At 33.6% G+C, this 21506-nt stretch overlaps 3 protein-coding genes across 4 annotated transcripts; 1 reads left to right on the forward strand and 2 right to left on the reverse strand.

The window, feature by feature from the left end:
* LOC105163065 (sm-like protein LSM1B) lies at window positions 1453–4918 on the reverse strand. Its single transcript, XM_011081283.2, has 5 exons — window positions 4485–4918; window positions 2826–2894; window positions 2632–2747; window positions 2484–2546; window positions 1453–1962 (listed from the first exon to the last, which is right to left on the reverse strand). Exons 1-5 carry the CDS (start codon window positions 4543–4545, stop codon window positions 1885–1887), a joined length of 387 nt encoding a protein of 128 aa, XP_011079585.1. The 5' UTR covers window positions 4546–4918; the 3' UTR covers window positions 1453–1884.
* LOC105164552 lies at window positions 7409–8713 on the reverse strand. The gene is made up of 5 exons (XM_011083224.1): window positions 8708–8713; window positions 8525–8597; window positions 7768–8333; window positions 7502–7673; window positions 7409–7428 (listed from the first exon to the last, which is right to left on the reverse strand). The coding sequence occupies exons 1-5, from the start codon at window positions 8711–8713 to the stop codon at window positions 7409–7411; spliced, it is 837 nt and encodes a 278-aa protein (XP_011081526.1).
* LOC105163073 lies at window positions 16527–21386 on the forward strand. 2 transcript variants are annotated; one of them, XM_011081302.2, is made up of 8 exons: window positions 16527–16772; window positions 17751–18063; window positions 18632–18829; window positions 18943–19215; window positions 19326–19428; window positions 19576–19694; window positions 20079–20255; window positions 20403–21386. In XM_011081302.2, the coding sequence occupies exons 2-8, from the start codon at window positions 17764–17766 to the stop codon at window positions 21201–21203; spliced, it is 1971 nt and encodes a 656-aa protein (XP_011079604.1). In that variant the 5' UTR covers window positions 16527–16772; window positions 17751–17763; the 3' UTR covers window positions 21204–21386. The 2 variants fall into 2 exon arrangements, with proteins under 2 accessions (XP_011079604.1, XP_011079612.1); XM_011081310.2 differs by having other exon boundaries at window positions 17760–18063.

Genomic DNA, 21506 nt, shown 5'->3' on the forward strand with positions numbered 1-21506 from the left:
GATCCCCTGCCTCCACCACACCATGCAAGTCAAATCTATATCAATACAGCCTTGCCTTTTACCAACACCACTTACCTCACGCTCTTTTTTTTTTTTTTAGAGCTAAAGTTGATAATTTTAAATATTTATTCAAAGATTATATAATTATATTAAAATTTTAAAAAATATTTATAAATTTTAAAATAATAAAAAATTATTTATAATTATATTAAATTTTAGGAAAGTTTGTTTTAATTTATTCTATTTTTAATTGTAAAACTTATTCTACTTTTTACTTCGTTCAACATACAGATAATTTATAAACAAAATAAGATCACATATTTTATTTAAAAAGTATTATGAACATAAAACATGTAATAGAATTTATAATAAAAAATTCAATGCGCACTTACCCACCGCAGGATCCATTTTGATCAAACTGGAGAATCCTTGTACAATTGTTTAAGGTTGGTGGAGATACGTGGCATTATCAGATTTTGATTTACTTGCAGAAATGATGCGACCGAGTGCAGTGGATTGGGGCTGTGACCACGGCATGGGGTTAGGGTGGGGGCAGTTGAGTCTGAAGCGTATGTAAGAAACATGTCGGTGGCTGTCAGCCCGTTACGAGGTAATTCCATTTCCTGCCTTTACCCTTTCCACAAATCATTTAGGGATAATTACTTTTTTTTGTCCAAAATTAATGTAATTATATATAAATTTTTAAAAAAATTATATTTAGTATTTCTAAAATTTATTTTTATTTAATAAATAAATTATTTTATTAATCAAAATTCACTAAATATATTGATATTAATAAAAAAATTGAATGAATATTGATATCTATTGTCAATTAATTTATTACTAACTTATTGTAGGTCAAATATTTTATTTTTTTAAACTAAACTACCTTTATAATGGTAAAGGTTCCCCTCCTCACATGCATTAACGCGTTAAAACGTATGAAGATAATTTGATTTTACAAAATTTATTTGACATGTAATAAAATCAGTAATAAGTTAATTAAAAATAAATAAATTTTTTATTAATATTAACAAATTTAATAAATTTTGAATAATAGAGGGACTTATTTGTTAAACAAAAACAAACTTCAAAAGTGCTAAATAAAATTTTCAAATTCACAGAACCCTACGCGTAATTATACCAAATCTCATGAAAGAGTGCATAACTATGACAGTCATTTACTCATCATATCCAACTTGAGTACTAAATGATCTCGAGTTGTGTTCAAATTCAAATTTATTTAAATTGTTATTCAGCTTAAAAAATTATAATTGAATTGAATTTGATTATTTATCTAATTAAATTCAAATAAATTGAGTTTGAGTTATTTTTATAATTTTAAATATATTTTGTTATTTTTTAACGAATCGAAGCGAAGCTCAAAAGTTTATCTATCTAATCCAAATTCACAGAGGAGAACAGCATATGGTGCATGCATATAAATATGGGTTTACACAAAGGAAGAGAGCAGAGCTTCAGATGTTACTTGAGTAAAGGATCATACGCCATGCCACGATACCAGTCTATACATTCATTCGGCCAACACGAGAGAAACCCCGAGTCCTTCCAGAACAAAATATACGGAAGAACCTGAGATACTTCGACTCTCTTTCAGAACAACAGTGAATCCACGACCTAATCGCAGTTTGTTGTATTGTCTTGATCTTCTTTGACCCGATCAATAACATCAACACAGGCATAAAATGAAATTGAATCGTCCAACATAAGGCTAATTACTGTTTGCGGTTGTGAATGCTACAGAGAACTGTGAATTTTTGACAGAAATCGTCCAGACGACTAATGTTTCCGGTGATGCTGCATACGCGGTAGTATTTGCAGGTGCCGTTGCAAACTAAGAAGTTAATGTCACAAGAAACTTCATCAATCCATGTCGAGGAAGTCCATCCTCTTTTTCATGGTACCCTTGAGCTCTGACGCCTCCCTTTCGGCTTTTTGTGCCTGAGCAAATAGGAAATATACAATACTTGAATCACCAGAACATTCGGACAGTAATAAAAAGTGCACGTGCAGAGGAAATATCTGGAAAGTCTATGCAATGAGAAAATGAAAGGAGGGTGTAAGAATGGTCACATTTCTACTTGCAGGCGAAGTTTTGACCAAATGTCTAGGTATGTATAATGTGCACTTAAAAAATCAGACAAAAGACCACTCCATATCCTATCCAGTCAACTGAAATAAAAATCGGGCAAGAGATCCATACTCTTTGATTCATCCAAGAAAGCAGGAAAGGACAATGGGGGTGAAAGGCATGAAAGGTAAGTACTCAGTTCATGCAAAGGGCAGACTTCATTGATAGTTTTGATTCATTATGAATTGTGGATGCACTTACTCGAATATTCTTGTTGGCGTGCATATAAAACTACTGTTCTGCCTCTAACCCTCCCCCCAAACCCCAAAAAAAGAAAGGATAAAGCAGTGACACGGCACAGTTGATAAAAGAACACCAACATAGCACTTACCCTTCTTATTTCTGCTGCTGAAACACGAGTCATATGTGGGGGAAGTTCCTCCTTGTCCAAGTCCTGACCAATCATGTTACATCTTATGTTAGCCGAAAATGAAAAGAGATGTCACAAGAGTAATTTTTTGAAAAGTAACACTGCATACCAGCTCCCCTATCAAGACAACGTTTTCCCCACGGATTACATATAGACCTAATGGAATGTCGCAATACAGATCACCAACAATAACACGCTCACATGCCCCTTCTATGACAGCATTAGCTACATAAGATAGCAAATTTTGTTAGATACACAGTAAATTAAGGACAGCTAAAACAAATGATAATTCAAAATCAATACCGAATTGATCAAAGGAACGAAGAATCCCTAATAGTTTCCGGCCATCTCGGAGTAATACAAGAAGTTTCTCTGTAAAAAGGACACACATTTCAATTCAAATTATAAGAAACTTAGTGTAAACGCAAAAAGAATCCATTGTCAACTAAAATAAAAGAATTTTTTTATTTTTTTAAAAAAAAGAAGTTTTACACCTTGCACTGGAGAAAACAAAAAATCATGTTCAGAAGAAAAGAGACTAATGTTATGCAATAAAACAGACTTTCACATTTCCAACTCATGGTCAGACCAGAATCTGATTTTCATAATAAGGATTTGCAATGTATAGGTAAATTTTTACCGTACAATGTCTATTTTCCTTCAACTCTATGAAAAGTATGGGAAGGAAGAATCGAAGCGAACAAGATACTAGAGTGGTGAAACAGACATACCCAGAACAACTAAAGATAAATGTGTTAATTTGCAGTTGTAGTAAAAACTATGCCAAAAGATCATTAATAAACATGATAACTATCTTGGTTATCGAACAGGAGTTAATTGATGCTCTTAAAGCAATCACGCCAAGAGAATATGAAAATAAGAGGCCTCAACTCAAGGACAACAACAATGACCTATGTCTTTTTCTTCCAGTCGCAGGCCAAAACTCCAAACTAGAAAGCCAAAAGAACTCTCCTATATATTGCAAATCCAAGAAAGAATAAAGATGCAAAACAAATTGATGATAACAAGAAGACATTGACTATGTAGTACAGAAATTTGCTGGGAGGATGTGTGACGCCCTCATTTTATTTAATGTGATAGCTCTGGGCCAATTACTGAAGCCATTGGGTATATAAGGTCCGGAAATAAAATCTTCAACTATCATGAGGTTAGAGTTGGTTAACATAATATGTCTTACTAGAAGTTGTGTCTTACCATCTACCAACCGAAGCACTTTCACTTGCGTGCCTCGCGCATTTAAAAACTTGTTTCGACAGATCATAATAACATTCATGCGCATTTTCAACTCCTTAAGATCTCCACGCTTCTTGCTTAGTAGGGAAATCACTCTTAAGAGAAAAATTGTCATTGGCTTTACAATTTGGTTTCCGCATATCTGGAGCTTATATGAAATTCAACCCCTTTCAAATGAATTCTGTAAAATTCTAACTGCTTCAAAAGGCTACAGAAATAGATTATTGTGAGCCATTATACATGGTTGTATTCAACTTCTGTAATTTAGCAAATCTTGCTATCAAGGTTTACTGATTAAAGTTTATCGCACAATTGCATCACTTCCCAACAAGACCTATTCTTGACTTGAAAAGCACCAACCACCTAGCACTATGCACTACAAAACTCAAAGCCAGAAGTAAACTCTAAATAAATCTCCATCAAGAACATAAACTAAAGAAACTGGTAAAGGAAAAACTGAAAGAAGACAAGTACCCAATATTTAGCGCAAACAAAGTTACAGCATTTCACAGAGACCCACACAACAAAGTCCCACCAAGAACTTCCACTATCAATGCCACAGTCCAAAAACACCCAACAAATCAAGAACACTAAGAGAAAAAACCACACTTTCGAATTCAAAACGCCAAGCAATAACCCCAAAATCACATATGGATCACTCCAAGTTAGTACAAAAAGAATTAAAAGGACAAAATCATAAACACTTACTATCAAGATAACTAGCAAGAGAAGTGGAGAGGTAGACATCTTCCGGGCCTGCCCAAGACATCGATGAGGTCAAAACAAGGCTTCAACTTTTTCGGTATCCCACAAAAATCCACCGAAAATTCTAACAATTTCAATGAAACAAATTGCATTGGCAGCCCAAATTTGCCCCCTTTTACTGCCCCCCTCCAACCCAAGAAAAGGAAAAAATAAAAAAGACTTGAAAGTATCTTGAACAGTTATAAATCCGCTAACAACCCTGATTCAAGAAGATAGGAAAAGGGGGTAAAGATTAGTGAAAGTTGGTGTTGACTTTTGGTTGAGGATGAGATCTGGGAGAGAAACCCTAAGCTCTGATGGTGGGCATGGGTGGGTATGGGCCTATCCCCAAACAAGCTGGCTCATGCACATAAGCACTTCTCTTATCAAACTGCAGTAAAGCTTTACTGGTTTTCTTTTCTACTAATAAACGATTTATACTTTTTCTCCCGGTAACAACTTTCAAAACTTACTCAAATAATGTGTTGGAATTTCCTATATATATAACTATATTTTTTCATAAGTAATAATAAATTAATTTTACCTGAATATATTAATTAATTTTTTAATTCTACTACTAATTTAAATAAATTGGAGACCATATTGTATTAATTTGTTTCTATTCTTTATGTATCCACATATATAAATTTGGGAGATAGAGTCATAGTCTAGAGGTGTTTGTTCGGTAAAAATCGAACCAAAATTTTAATACGTCAAAATGCTATATTGAATACCGAATCAAATAATTTTGATTTTGTTTGGCGCCAAAACAACATATTGAATACCATACGGAACAATTTCGATTCGATTCAATGCGGTAAAAATTCTACAATAAAATGGTTCAATAGTTATGAGAAAAATCAATGTTGAGCTAATTAACTAATAAAATTTTAATTTGCTAATATACATTATTTAATACAAAAAGTTTACTTGCTAATGAATTTAGCAACAAAACTTTACTTGTTGACGAATTGTTTAAAATATAGATTAAATAATATAGATTAGCAACGGCAATTTAATTTATTAATTAACTCAATATTGATATCAACATTAAATTTTTTCGCAGCTATTAAACTATTTTCTTGTAGTGAAATCGAACAAAATTCAATTCAATTTAGTTTTTACCAAATGCATCCATTTGTTTGAAGAAAAAAAATCCCACACATTTATATGTATATATAATTATAATTAATAAATATGATATTTTCTAAAATTAATTATCAAATACTAAATCAAATTTTAGATTCGAATTTCGGTACATACCGAATTTTTTGGTACGATCTATTGATCGAACTCTACATGCTATCAATACTTATACATAACAACTGCACTACTTTTACAAAATAAATAGGTACTTAATAAATCCCATAATTGGTTCCAATTTTTATTTTTAATAAATGGGATATTATCTTATTTTTAAAACACAAATTGAAGTAGTACTTAGAACGACTAATATTAAGAGGCTGCGACTATCCCGACTTTATCACATTTTATTTTTTTTCAACTTTTAAAAGATTTCGTGTTTTTTATCTTTTACATTATTCACGCATTACAAGAAAAATAATTAATAACTACGAAAAATTGATGTTAAAATCAGCATCGAGCTAATAGCTAGTAAAACTTTCGTTGTTAATCTATATTATTTAATATATCTTTTAAATGGCTCGTTGCTAAACTCGTAGCAAGTCAATTTTTCTTGCTAAATTCATTAACAAGTAAATTTCTTAAATTAATAATGACAGTTTACTGACTAATTATCTCGATGCGATTTTTTTTTTCATTACTATTTGACAATTTTCTTGTGCAGATGATTCTTGAAGGGGTTTCTTAATACGGATTTGATTTTTTATTCCAAATTTTATTGTACCTTTTGTTTTATTTAATATATACACACCAAGTATATAAATTCTTTTCATAAGTAAAACATAGGATAAATTTACAATAATTTTTTCATGTGGTTTGTCATAATTACAAATATTTGTGTTGTTTTAAAAATTATAAATACCCCTGAAGTTAACGACTGTCTAATGAATACTCTTTTGTGACACTCCATTAGACACTTGTAATTTTTCAAACAATAGGAAGTATTTGTAATTATGACAATTTTCGGGGAGCCCCTTGCAGTTTATCCTAAAATATATGGCATCATCTTTTATACACATAGCATGTATATGGTCAATATATATATTAAAAACTGGAACATGATTTGAAATAAAAAAATTTAATCTATTAATACAATAATAAATTGTTCAAATTGATGTTTCAACTTCGCCCAAAATGTATATGGATTGATTGATTTGAATTTGAGAAAAGGATTAGAGAAAGAAATTCAAATGACTCGATTACAAAAAAATTTAAAATGCATCTGTATTTGTCAAAATATAGTTCAAAATTACAATAGAATGATTTAAAATTCTTTAAATTTAAAATTATCCAAACACATGCGAAAGATTTGTTATTAGAAAATTTTCAATCCAAATGCAATCTTAAATGATTTAACAAATAATGCACTGTGCAAGAAAATTCTGAGGTTGTATTGTAATTCGGAATTTTTTATTATGAAATAGTATTTATTTGGTACTTTATTTAATATATAATGCATCATGCGTATAAATTTATATTATTTTGAAAAAATAGTTTATACATGTAGAGGATGTCAGCTACCATTATTGCACTAGGTAACTACAACTAAAAGGTCCAGACAAAAGTGTAAGCAATGACTTACAACTCAAGAAAATGTCCTGATCAGCTGCACAATCCTAAAGAAAATAGGTCAGAATATAACATGACTGTATCCATCCATCTGAATACAACCATGTAAAAAAAAACAAGAAAAAGTTGATCGTCTCTGCATGACGCCCAATCTTCTCATCATCTGGAGCCCAAATCTATATCTCTAGAACAATATCTGCAATGAAGAAAATGAGATTTATCAATGATCTACTTATATAATTGAAAACAAAAGAAGATCAAGAACTTACACTCAGAATCAGTTTTATCCCATTTAGATCCATCCCGGTATTTATCGTGTGATTCGTCCTCCGTTTCTGGATTCGTTAATGTCGGCCTACCATCCTGTAGACACTTCTTTGTCGATGTTGCTCTAGACGAACTCCGATGGTATATCTTTTTGGACAGCATTGTCCTCAGAAGCTGCAAAATGTAATGAAATACAAACATATATGATCAAATATAGTTCAATTTCTTGTTAGAGTTCACTAAGGTATATATAGCATTGATGAATTACCTTCTCCATTCTTGATTCTTGAAGGGTATCGCGTAAACTAGGAGTTGGCACGAATCCACTGCTGCAGACAAACATTTTCTTGACTAGGAAAGACAGTGATTTTTTCCCAATTGCTGTCTTCTTCTTCTTCTTTTCGCAGACGTCTTTGCATCTTCCTAGGATGATCCTAATGGTTCTGTCTATTTCTTCCTCATCCTTATCGTCGACTGAATACGTGCTGAACCTATCAGAAACCGTGCGGTCCACCTCTAGGCTTGAAGGGCAGTTGAGGAACCTGTCCAGTGGTAGATCAGCCATCCGCTCCTCAGGTTTTGAGGCAGCCGGTTTTCGCCTCAGAAGCTTCGTCAGTTCCTTCTGTAACTTCCCTACTTCTTCAGCTGTGAATTCTGAGAAATCGGGTGATGAACATTGCTCTTCTTGAGGGGTTCTTCCATTCTGTAGATTTTGATCAACTTTAACAATCTCTTGCTTGTCTGTGAGGTCTTTGTTGCCTAACGTCCCGATCGTTAGCAAGCTGTGAGGCCAGTCACTGAACCCTTCTTTCGGTGGTTCTACCCTTTTATGATCTGCAAAAGCGTAGATCGACCTTAATTAGATTATCTGACCTCGTTGGTCAAAATTTTGATCTTGTCGTTTCACCGACGCATAGAGTAATGCCATGCAGTTTTGTTGTTCTCATGCATTTAGGAGAAAAAATGGATGCAAGAAGGGCTGAGAGGAATTGCAACGACCACGAAAATCAAAAAGAAAAACTTACTTGTATCAAGAACTGAATTAGCCCTTTTATCCCCTTGGCCTGAACTGAACTTACTTTGCATCCAGTTGAAGAACTGCAGCCAAACATATGAAAAAACAACACTTGTAACTTAGAAACAAGAACAAGAGTGAGTTCTGAAAATGAACATGTTAGGCACGTTTGATAATTCTCACTGCCTCTGACCTTCATTTTGGCAAGAAAGTGATGACAACTCCTCAGAATTGTTCAAGATGATGTCTGTGAGAGATAGTTAAGGAAGCAGGGGTTATTACCCTTGTGGGGGTGGGGTGGGGTAGGGTAGGGCAGGTGTTGGAGAGGCAGATCCTAGAAGCCAATGAGATTTGAGCATTGGGACTAATAAATAAAGATTAAGGGCTTATGAAAACCATGGCAAAGCTGAGCTGCTTTTCTATTGGTTCAAGTTCCCAATTGCAGCCTACTAGGCAATTAAACCCCCCCTTTCCAACTCTACTTGTCTAAGTCCATGATCCAACCACTTCAACTCAATCTAGTATCAAACTTTGAACAAACATACCTGCACATGCCCCACCCTTCCATGTAAATGACATTACTTCCCCTTAATCAATATATACATATATATACATACATATACCTGCATTTAATTCCTTTTTAATAATTTATTTAGGCTATGTTTCCTTCGTGTAATTGAGTTGGGCTGGATAACCAGTCCATCCCAATGACATAGGCATTTACTTAGGTTGATGAAAGCCCCAAATTGCTCGATACGCCTGAGCGTATTTCATATCGAATGGTATAACTCATCCCACCTGAATTGGTAGAACGAATTATCCTGCAAACCAACACAAATTTGACAATAGTGTCATTTTTCTGATTTGTCCATATATTTTCCTGAAAAATTACTTTTATATCCCAAACTTCACTGTCATGTCTTGTTATTAGCCACAAAAAGTCAAAATAAGTACGGACTTTTTCAAATTTATTCTTATTGTTACCATACAAAGTAAACATGGAAACTGTTTTTAAATCCCACCACTGCAATCATACTAAATAAATGGTGACAAAACATAACATATTAGTGACATATGTCACAAATATTATTCTTAATATGTCACTAATACTCTATACAACAAAGTAAACAAGGCCTCAGGGAGTGGTGACACACATTAAGGTGAGATGGATTTGGGCACCAAGATTAGCTAAATGAGTAGTCTAATCCATGACATTAAGAGTTGTAATCTTGATGTATTAAGCTTAATAACGTTATCTCAAAATATAATTTACTATATCAAATTGTCATTAAGAGAATATTAGCAGAAGTTCCTTTACGGTATTTTAAGCTTTTAGCTATAAAAAAACAAAGAATGAATGTTCCTTTGTAGTTTGCTACTACTCAGCTTAAAAGAGTAAGAGAGAGAGAGAGTGTGTGTGAGAAATTACAGTTCGAAACATCCTCATCCTATTATTCATTTGGTAAATTTAAAACAGCATTTATTTATATTTTTATTAGATTTCACCATTATTGACCAATTTGAATATGAGTGATGTATATGTTGGTAGTATTTATTTATTTATAAGGGTAAAAAAGTATTTTTTTACATGCAAGTCATACAATAAACATGTACACCTTACCGCACTACATAATTTTTAACACCACTATAAATACCAAAATGTTATTTTTTAACATGAACTGCTATTCATTGATTGTGATCAGACACCTCCCAAGAAATCCCTCGTAAATCGTGTTTTCATCTTGTGAGCTATTGTGTCGTGGGTAAAAGTCCTATTTCATCCTTTCGTTAAAATCCCAATCGGAATGTTCTTATTGAGGTCGGACTTCCCTAATAGTCTGACTTTTGATTTATAGACTTGTTTTCAAGATGAAGAATCTAGATTCCATCTTATGATTGAGACCATGACAACGATCAAAATTAATAAAACCATCACTTTGTCTAAAAACAACCTTTGAAAATTGAATATTAGTGACATATTATGTATAATGTTTTCCCATTTGATTGGCTGATTATATGATGGTATATATTTAAAATCATCATAGACATTTATAGACATAAGTAAGTATTTGGATTTTCGAGAGTAAAGAAGTTGAGAAGGGACATGGAAATTGGTTGTGTATCAGCCACATTCAATGAGAAGTACAAATTTGCATCATAATTTGTGATAATCCCATATTTAATGCATCGATTATAAGATTTTGTCAAGATCAACCCTAACAACATAAATCTCAAGTACTTCTCTTGCACCATAGAATCTTCCTTGAACTCTCCTAAATTATCATATGCACTTGGCTTAGTAGTTATTTACCCCTCCACCAAGAAAAAAAAATAAATAAATAACATGAACGTTATAGCCCTTCTTTGCTTAAATTAGCAAGGTTGTATATGAGAATATATGATGTAAAAATATTCATGGTAGTAAAAATTGTACTTTAAACATGAATGACTAGTATTTATAAATATTCTTGAATTGTATGATCGTGTGAACAATTAATTTAGAAATAATTGAGTGGTTAGCATGAGTCGTTATGTACCTAGGCGCAATTTGGTCGGGGCAATACGGGCCGATTAAGATTAAAGGCGCCAATTATGGCCAATTTTTATATTATTAAGAAATTTGGGGGAAATTATGTAAATTTCAGATATCATTATGTAACCCCACATCAAACCTTTTTCTTGAAATTAGTTTGATTATTGAATTAAGAAAATAGGTCTATAATTGAGAGTATTGAAAAATAATTTTAGATATGTGTTTGCGTGGATTATTTGTATTGAGAAATAGGTCTAAAATGGTAAATATTTATGTTACATGTTCTTTTAGAATTTAGGATATATTTGGGAAAGGATGATTTCTCAAAACTAGAGAGAATTTTAGGGTTTAGAAATTGATGGGTAGTAATTTTTCATGCGGATTTTTCTGATATATATATATATATATATATATATGCCAAAACAAATATGAGTACTAAATGAAAATTTATTACTAATTATTTTTTATAGATTGCCAACGTATACAAAAAAATACAATAAAAAGGAAATTGCATGATACAAAAATTTACTAAAAAGAATGAATTATTCTCTACATATAAGTGACTACGGCTTAAAAACTATAAAAAATTAATATTATCTTACCATATCAATATAAAATCAATGTGAAATTTTAAATTTTGACTATAGTTAATTAATTTGATTTTAGCTATAGCCAAAATATTTATCATGGTTATTAGATGTAGCTAATATTTTGGCATCGTCGCAGAAACATCGACTAGTAATCGTTGTACAATTATAGTTAATTAGTATTTATTATAGTTTTTTACTTTTAACTATGATAATTAACCAAGACAAATGGTCATATTTCTTCGTGTGGTGGCAGGATTTGAAAATTTTTTACGTTTAAGGTTGCTCAAAAATCTATTTTCACTAGGATAGTATCGTGTGAATTATAATGAAAGATTATTTATACTAAGGCATCCGAAAATATTATAAAATTACAAATAGATCCCAAATAAAAATTTTATTAACTAAATATGCGGTGCTGTGATTTGAATCCAATATTAAGGTAGATTTCATACTCCAACATCCCATAGTAAATTACATCTCATGATATGTAATCACTTTTTTTTGTTAGTATTTCATGATGATCATTTATGCTAAATCACATAGGGTGGAAAGGTGCGACCCCATTGTTAATTTTGATAAGTATGGGGGGTTTATTGCAATTTTCACCCCTCTTGAAGATTAGTTACCTCCACCACAGCACATTGGACCGCCAACACATCCACCAATGGGGTCGGCTTGTCTTTGAACTATAGCCTATCAGTTTGCTTCTCCATTTCTAGATACGACAAGCGCCCTCAATTTCAGCAACACATAACTATAATAATAAAAGGATGTAATTAAATTATCAATTAATAATTAAAAAAACAGCTATAAATTCCTTTCTTAATTATAACTTAATATATAACTTCCCTCTTATAGAAAACGAGAAATGCTAGAATTGAAATTCTAATTATTCCAAAATATATAAAAAAAAAAGATATATAAAATTTTGGCCATCAATTTTTTTCAGTCGAATTTTAGGTATTGTAACGGGTAAACTGCAACTATCTATCTTGATATTTGACATAAATATAAATACCCCTTATTATCTGAAAAATTAAGAATAACTCCTTTAAATAGAAACTTTTTTTTTAGAAGATTCAAATAGAAACTATTTATATAGCTTTAAACGGTAAGTTGAAAAATTACTATTTTACCCTTATTTAAAATTAAAAATATATAAAAAAAATTTGATGACGTGTGAAGTAAATAATCCATAAAAATATTTTAAGAAAATCGAAAACTATATAAAATTATAATTAATAATTCAAAATGACAATTTTATTAGCTCACAGTAAAATTAGATAGAAATCTGGTGGATACTAATAAAATGTGTTTGTTATTAGACGAGGGTTAAAATGAGGTATAATTTTTCAACAATAATAACTTAATTGTAATTATATCAAATTTTAGAAAAAATAATTGTAATTTATTTTTAGACACTCTCTCTCTCTCTTGTTAGACACTTTATATTTTTAAGAGAAAAGCGTAGTTCGAGGCGGCACGATATTTCTTTCAAGTTTCCTTGAGCTTCCTATTCCTCGAGATGCATGTTGAAGAAAATAGGTTGCCAACAAAAAGAAAGAAAAGCCATGTGAGGGAGTACGGGCAGTAGATGTCTGGGGTCGACAAAACCAACCCCAAAATCGCTGAAGAGCAATCACGACTTTCCTAATATGCAAAGTTCCGCACATTCTCCTCAAATACTGTGGGGATGTGGGCTCCTGCACTCGTATAACTGCTTCACTGGCTACCATTTCAAGGCCTCTTCAATTTACTCTTGCCATCAAATTTGAACAAGTTAGAGTTCACAAACAGGGTGGAGAGATGTGATCCTCTTTATGTTGTTATTAATTTGGGTAAATTATATCCACTGTTCTTAATATTTAATACACTTATAAATATTTTATTATTATTATTTAAAAAATTATCGTTACGGCAATTGACTCATTCATTTAGTTTTCGTAAATTTATTTAAATTTTATATTGAATTATCTAAAATACCCATTCGAACCTAAATTATACTCTTATATATTGTTTTTATGATAATGTCCGACCAACATCATTTTTTTATATTCTTCTTTGATAATAATATCCACCCAACATCAGAATTTTTTTTATATTATTTCATCGGTAAAGTTTTGATATTTGCACTCTACTCTGTAATGATTACAAATATATCACATGTCGTAGGGATTATTACTAATTTTTCAGACAACGAAAAGATCTTTGTATTGTATCAAATATCAGCAGAACTCGATATAATTTTTCTCAATAATTGTTAATTATTTTAACCAAAATAAATAATAAGTAAATATAGATAAAGTGGAGTTGAGCACTTTTTTGTTTTTAGAACTATTAAAAACTTAGTAGTTCAAAACTATTTGAACTGATGAATGATTGGTGCACCTCTATTCAGTTCAGATTGAGCAGAGCTCTAACATGCCCATCTCAACCGACCATTTATTTTTAATTGATCAGTGAAAATTATCATACACGTCATCTTGATATGTTTGGTCTAAGTAAATCACCTATATAAATAATTCAATGAATATGTGTAAGGAATTAGAGTTTTACTGTTTTGACCCCTATATATAACTTGAGTTTGGAGGGCTTACGTGAATGTAGAAATTTTAAGCTGTAAATGACTAATATACCCTCCACAACTAATTATCCAATAATAATAATAATACCCTTCCGTGACTTTTTCCTTTTTTTTTTTTAATTGTTTATTTTTTTTTGGTCCTTAACATTCTCTTCTGGTTGTGAGTGGTCCGGCCCATTTTCATTTTAACCATTTGGGCCGCTTAATCTAAAGATTAGGGCCCAATAGTTACATTTGTTCCTGGACATGTGAGGTGGGCGGCCTTGCTTGTATGGCCCTCTTTTATTTTTCTTTTCTTTTTTCTTTTTTTTTTTGGTTTTTCCTAGATAAACAAGCAATTATGCTTTAATTACATTAACATTTTAATATTTTTAATTAAATACCAATGAAGACTCCAAATTATTTGTATAATTTGATGCGTACCGAAATCAATAGCACTATACAATATCTAAAATTTTTTGGAGTATTCTAAGATTGTTGAAAGATTAATCTATAAAATGGGGATTAATATTTTGATGTTTAAATTAGTAATTGGCTTAGTGAAAAAGTAAAGCAAGAAGACTAAGAACATATATAAGAATCAAAGACATTAGTTATCAAATTTGTGAAAAAAATGTCGAGTAAGCAATAGTAAATGTTGTTCATAAAGTGAGTAAATTAGTGTGTGAGAGTTTACAAGTAAAGTTGAAAAATAAAAGTATAATGAGAGAAATGAGAATGCGCCTGAAGGTGGTTAAAATATCTTTTAGATTTATTGGGAAGTCTATTTTTTATGATATAATTGGTCCAATTGTATATCGTGTTATATGGGTTCCACACACAACAGGAACTCAAGCTGTCATATCAACAAGGAAGTAGGTGAAAATGAGAGAAGTGGTTAGTTGTTATTTGTAATCTTTTATTTTGCAAGTTATATCTTTGCTGAAATACTTTTATACTGGAATATCTTTTTCGGGTAAAGGTAAATTTCATAGAAGTGAATAAAGACATAATACAACAGTGTTAAACTGTTAGCTTCCCCCTCGACAGGCGAAGAGATACGCCATAATCTATAAAGCGCACTAGTACTAACAGAACTCGGCAAGTTAATACTAAGAATACGTAATTTGATATCCTCAATAATGACACTAGTGACTATAGTCGGAGATCTTTCAATGTTCTCGAATCGTCTCAAGTTGCGCTCCCTTCAAATATGGTAAACACAAGTACCAAGTAATTACAGTAGGCCACATTAGTGATGTGTTTTCCTAGTGGCCCATTCAATATCGGTGAGCCACTCTCTGTTAGGCCAAAGAAAATGTACAACACGCCGAATAGCTATTAAGCATCGACGACTATACTGGCAACGAAAAAATAAATGTGAGTGCGTCTCCATGTTGTCCTGCCGACATAGGATACATCCTCCCCTAAGGTGTGATAACCAATGTTTGTCTATCGTGGGCAACTTTTCTAAGATAGCAAGCCAAAGGATAAACATGTGGCGCGGGATTTTAAGTGGTCCCGAAAGTAATGAAGACCAGCTTACTTTCGGATCAGGAGGCTCGAAAAGGTTATATAGGACTTGAGTCGTAGGCGATCCACCCGAGCATCTTCAAACGATCCGATCGCTACCTCCATGGATCATTGGTAACGTGAGCACGATTTCTAAATATTCCCTATCAGTGATCTAAGCCAATGCCACTGCCCCTCACGAATGACCGAATGTAGCAAGACGTGTTCATGTAGTCCCGTGAAATTGGGCCCTCGTGGGAATCTCTCAATCAGAGGGCCAAGGTGGTGCCATGGATACTTTTATGGTGGAATATCATTCGAGATATTGAATGCTGCTGGTATGTCCAATAGGGCCATATTTGGGCATGGATTGATTGCCACATGTCCAACAAACCAAAGATAGCATTGGGCCTGTTAGACTTATTGCTTCCTAACATGCTAATACTGAAATAATTGAATTTGATTTTTTAAATTAATTTAAATTGAACTACGATAATTTACACATTCATAAAAAAAAAACTACGGTCTAAATTGAAAATTACTATACACAAATGAGACTCGTTCTGAATTTTGTTGAATTGTAAAATACTCATTGCTCATCATATTGCTTTCATGATATTGAGTAAAAGCTATATAAAAGTTTTAATTAGAGTAAAATTTAAAAATAAGAAAGGGGGAAGAGTTGACGAAATTGCCCTTAGTAGGTTAGATCAGACAGCAGGAGATTTCCTCATTAATGACCCAACACGTGTCGTTTCTATTTCTCCCCAAGAAAACATATATATTAAGGCCAAGAAATACGAAAAACCCCACTGACCTCCAATTCAAGAAAAATTCCAACACCAAACCTTCTTCAAATTCTTCCATATCCAAAATTTCCCAATTTGGATAGAAGAAAGGAATTTCAAACCCTTAAGCTGAATTTTCGTGGTGACGTTACAACCTCATATTTCTATACCGCACTTTGCTTGTTCGCGTAATTTTCGCATGCCTTGAGCTCGAAGCTAAAACCACCGATCATCCGTTATCTAGTTTCTCTGAAACCCATCCGATAATTCAGGTGAGTGAATAACGTACGATGGTTTTTAGTATATCCCTTTTGTGTTTTGATGCCCTTTTTTTTTCTTCCCCCTTTTTCCCCTCGGCAGCCGCGGTTCTTCTTTCTTTCCACGTTTAAATGTATGTCAGAGTTGGGTTTTTTAGGGTTTTGCTTTGGCGGATTTTAGTTATGTTCAGGTTAATTTCTTGTACTTGTTTAGGTTTTTTATTGTAATAATTCGTTTCTGGTTGTATTTTTCCAGATTTCAAGATAACCAGAAATGGTCCTTTCTTTCTTTCTCTTTTTTTTTTTTTTTAATTGAAAGCTTTTCGGGTTCTCCGGGATTAGGAAAAGTGGGTTTTTTTTTTTAAATTTTTGGTTCATGGGTTTATTGACGATCGTAATCAAGGACTGTGGTGAATTTGTTATAGATTAGTTGAATTAGGCTGGTTCAGAAATCAGCAAAGTTTCTGAGAATGGATTGATTTTTGTATTTATTTTACTGTGTTTAGTGGATGGGCGGTACTGAAGTCCGACATACACATATCGAGAGTGAAAAGATTTCTGCTTTTTGTTCACTTTATAGTATTTATGTAAAATTCAACGGTTGATGAATTATAGAGTTTTGTCGTATGACAATAAGCATTCAAATTTTCGCATTATAAGATTGCGATATTTATTTTGCTTGCTTTGTGTCCAAGCTTTTGATAAATGGATCATATGGTGCTTCCAGTTTCTTTTTGCATATTCCTTTTTTTGTATTCTCTGAATGATTTGCTAGTGATTCGACAGTGCACACACTATTCCCCTTTTATGGTTGTTGGAAGTTGAAGAAAGGAATTTCAGCTGTAGGGTTTCTTCTAAGCATCTACCTTCTTGCTTGTAGTTTGAAAGTTTGCCTTCCATTTCTACAAGTTTGTGGGGGATGCATTGAAGAAATTGTCTCTGAATACAACTTCTTTATTTGAGTTATTGCATTTTTAACTTACTTTACCATAGGCATCCCAGACTCATGGCGACCGCCACAATGGCCACAGCAGCAGGTGCAGCTGCACTTCTGTACTATACATTAAACAAAAAACTGCAGTCAAGTCCGGCAACAGGTGATGATGATGAAAATGGAAGTGAGGTACATAATGATGCTGCTTTGGGGATTGATAGAATTTCCAATAGACTTATACAAGCTCCTGCAACATGGTTAGAAACAATTTCAACATTATCGGAGACCCTTAGATTCACTTATTCAGAGACCTTGGGAAAGTGGCCCATTGGTGATTTGGCATTTGGCATCAGCTTTCTCTTAAAAAGGCAGGTATGTTCATGTCGATGAATGATATGCTTCTAGCAATTCTCTTGCATAATCTGTTTTTATATGTAACACGTGTCATTCTAACCTTTCAGTAACTGACATCGTGCACCTACAATAAATGAATTCCGATGACGCAATCCTGTAACCTACCGATCACCCTTGAACTTACGAGAATTTAATTAATCTTATGACCACTGCCTACTTGTTATTTTGAGCTTAGGAGGACATAGTACTTGGATCTTCATTCCTGGTTTTGAAATGTGTTGAATCTGATAGAGGAGAAGAATATTGCTTGTAGCTGTAAAGCTTGTTAGGTGGAGTATGCTGGGAAAATTGTTAGTAGAAAAAGAATGTGCCAGTATACTTCGGCAGTCGGTACATTAATTTTGTTCAACTTGTAGCGCCGCAAGGTGTGCTGTCGAAGCATTAGATATTTGGGTTAACCAAATAGTTCTAGGAGATATTCACTCATCAAAATGTCGAAAAAGTTAGTTAATTTGTAAATTGACATTTCTACAGTGAAATTAATGTTCTAAGGTCCTGAGTTCAACTTTATGAACATACTCTGCAGGGAAACTTACATGTCAGCCGTGAATTTGGCGGTAAAGATAGTTCACAGCTTAAAGGACCTGAAATTGCGGCCGAGCTCAGATATCTTTTAAATTTGCTAACTCTCTGTTGGCATTTCTCCAAGAAACCTTTTGACTTATTTCTGGAGGAGACTGGCTACTCCCATGAAGATGTTATCCTCCACGAACCTAAAGCTGGAGTAAGTTTCCTTTATGATTTGTTGTCACCAGGTTTATCTATCTTCTTTAATTTATAAGAATGAAAAATAATAGTTCAATTTTCTTCTGATGACATAAATGTATTGTCTTGCAGATTCTAAAGCCAGCCTTTACTGTCTTGGTTGACCACAAAACAAAAAGCTTCCTGTTACTTATCCGTGGGACTCATAGTGTCAAGGACACTTTGACAGCAGTTACTGGAGTAGTCGTGCCATTCCATCATACGGTAGTGTGTGGGGGAGGAGTCAGCAACTTGGTTTTAGGTTACGCACATTGTGGAATGGTTGCAGCTGCTAGATGGATTGCAAAGCTTGCCACACCTTTACTTCTTACGGCGCTTGACAGTTACCCTGATTATAAACTTAAGGTTTAACAAGTTGCATTCCAATACACTCGAGATTTTTTCCCATTTTGCAGTTTTCTGCCTTATATCTCGTCATTTTGTGGTCTCAAGACTTTTTCATTTGTTGCCTACAGATAGTAGGACATTCTCTTGGTGGCGGAACCGCTGCCCTTTTAACATATATTTTGCGTGAAAGGAAAGAATTATCTACCGCTACCTGTGTGGCGTTTGCTCCAGGTCATTTTTAATTCCCATTGAGAAAATTCTTCTAATTTTCCTCGTCTTCTTCTTCTCCTGCTTTCAACGGGAAGGGTTTACTCCTTCTATGGGCTGATTTTGTTTCTGGTGACTTCAAATTGCCTTTTCTTTTATGATCTTATGCAGCTGCTTGTATGACATGGGAACTGGCTGAATCAGGAAATGACTTTATTACTTCTGTAATAAATGGAGCTGATTTAGTGCCCACGTTTTCAGCTGCATCAGTGGACGATTTGCGTGCTGAGGTATTATTGTGAGTGTTTTTAAAATCTCCCCCATTTTCTTTTTCACTGTTGCCATTTGATGGTTTTCCCTAGCTTTTGTGATTACTCTTCTTACTCACTCAACATGTAACACCTTAAGTCTCGTGAAGTTCAGAATACAATGAAATGGTAAAGAATGAAAAATAACATTGAAGAATCAGTGTTGATTGATGACAATCATGCAGCGCAAGGATACTTCTTGAAATTATTCTCTGGTCCCACAAGAACTCATATTTGGCTCTGCCATCACTTTATTTGAGATATGACTTCATGGAGGAATGTTCTGTTGAATCTTTTGCACCCACTTGCTTGCAGAAAGGTTTGGTATATGTTGATTGAATATTGGAAATTTTTTACCTGTTGCAGGTCACAGCATCTGCTTGGTTGAATGATCTGAGGAATCAGATTGAACGTACCAGAATACTTAGTACAGTTTATCGCTCTGCTTCAGCTTTGGGTTCCCGTCTTCCTTCCATGGCCACTGCTAAGGCAAAAGTTGCTGGCGCTGGTGCAATACTACGCCCAGTTTCCAGCGGTACTCAGGTATATATATATCTTATTTTAATATTGCTCTATAGGTTTCTAAAGTTGATGTCCCTATTAGTACTGCCTCAAAGACAGTATTGCCCTTTCATCTATAATTTTTCATCTACTTAATTGTTAGAGTTGGGTTTTTCCTTGCAAATTTAGGTGGTTATGAGGAGAGCTCAAAGTATGGCGCAAGCTGCTTGGTCCCGTCCCAGCCTACAAATATCCTCATGGTCTTGTATTGGTCCCCGCCGTAGACCTTCAGCAGCTCATTTAACTTGCAATGTAAACGAAGACCCTTCAGAATCTTCTTCAACTCAACAAGACCCCTCCGAGCCGTTCCTCACAACTGTGGAGGAGACAACCACGGTTACTGAAACAACAGATCTTCCCATATCTTCATCCAAGGGTCTAGGTCGGAGATCAGACAGTGACACGACTGAGAATAGTACGGATTCTGAGTCAGACTATGGCGATCATTATCAAGATCGCATGACGGAAGTAGAATTGTGGCAAGAATTAGAGCATGAACTTTACGAGGAGACGAAACCCGAGGAGGTCGATACGGTTAAAGAAATTAGGGAAGAAGAATCCGAAGCCATTGCAGAGGTAAGCGATACTCAGTCTCAAAGCTCAGTCCCTAATACAAACGAGGTGCACAGATTTTTCCCTGCCGGAAGGATACTGCACATTGTGTCACTAGTTTCCGATGAGCCCGATCAAGAAAGTGATAACAATACATCCACTTCCAGTGATCTGGAACACAGCCAAGAAGAAGACGACGACACCAAGGTCGGGATTTTTCTAACTCCTAGATCATTATACAGTAAACTAAGGTTGTCACAGACCATGATTGCCGATCATTTTATGCCCGTTTATAGAAGACAAATAGAGAAGCTGATTAGAGAAGTAGAAAAGGAAGGAATTTCTGATTCTCATAATAGTGAGGACGAAATTCAGTAGAAAGTGATATTAGAGTAGTTGTTTTGATATGGGCTCGACTCCTTTTAACATTAGAATGAATTGACAGCAGGTACTTTTGATTCATCTTATTTTCAACCCGACCCGATGACAAGAATGTAGCATAGTCACTGCAAAATTAAAAAGATTCTGACTTGAAGAAGGACCATTTCATATTTCATTTCATTTCATTTACGGTTGCTGCAGTCAATCTATTATGATGTTTGAGAATCAAATGCTGCTACATATGATGATGAGGGTTTGAAATAAAATTAATTGCTGCAATCAATCTATTATGATGTATGT

The sequence above is a fragment of the Sesamum indicum genome, linkage group LG1 (assembly GCF_000512975.1).
Source record: "Sesamum indicum cultivar Zhongzhi No. 13 linkage group LG1, S_indicum_v1.0, whole genome shotgun sequence".
Lineage (NCBI taxonomy): Eukaryota > Viridiplantae > Streptophyta > Magnoliopsida > Lamiales > Pedaliaceae > Sesamum > Sesamum indicum.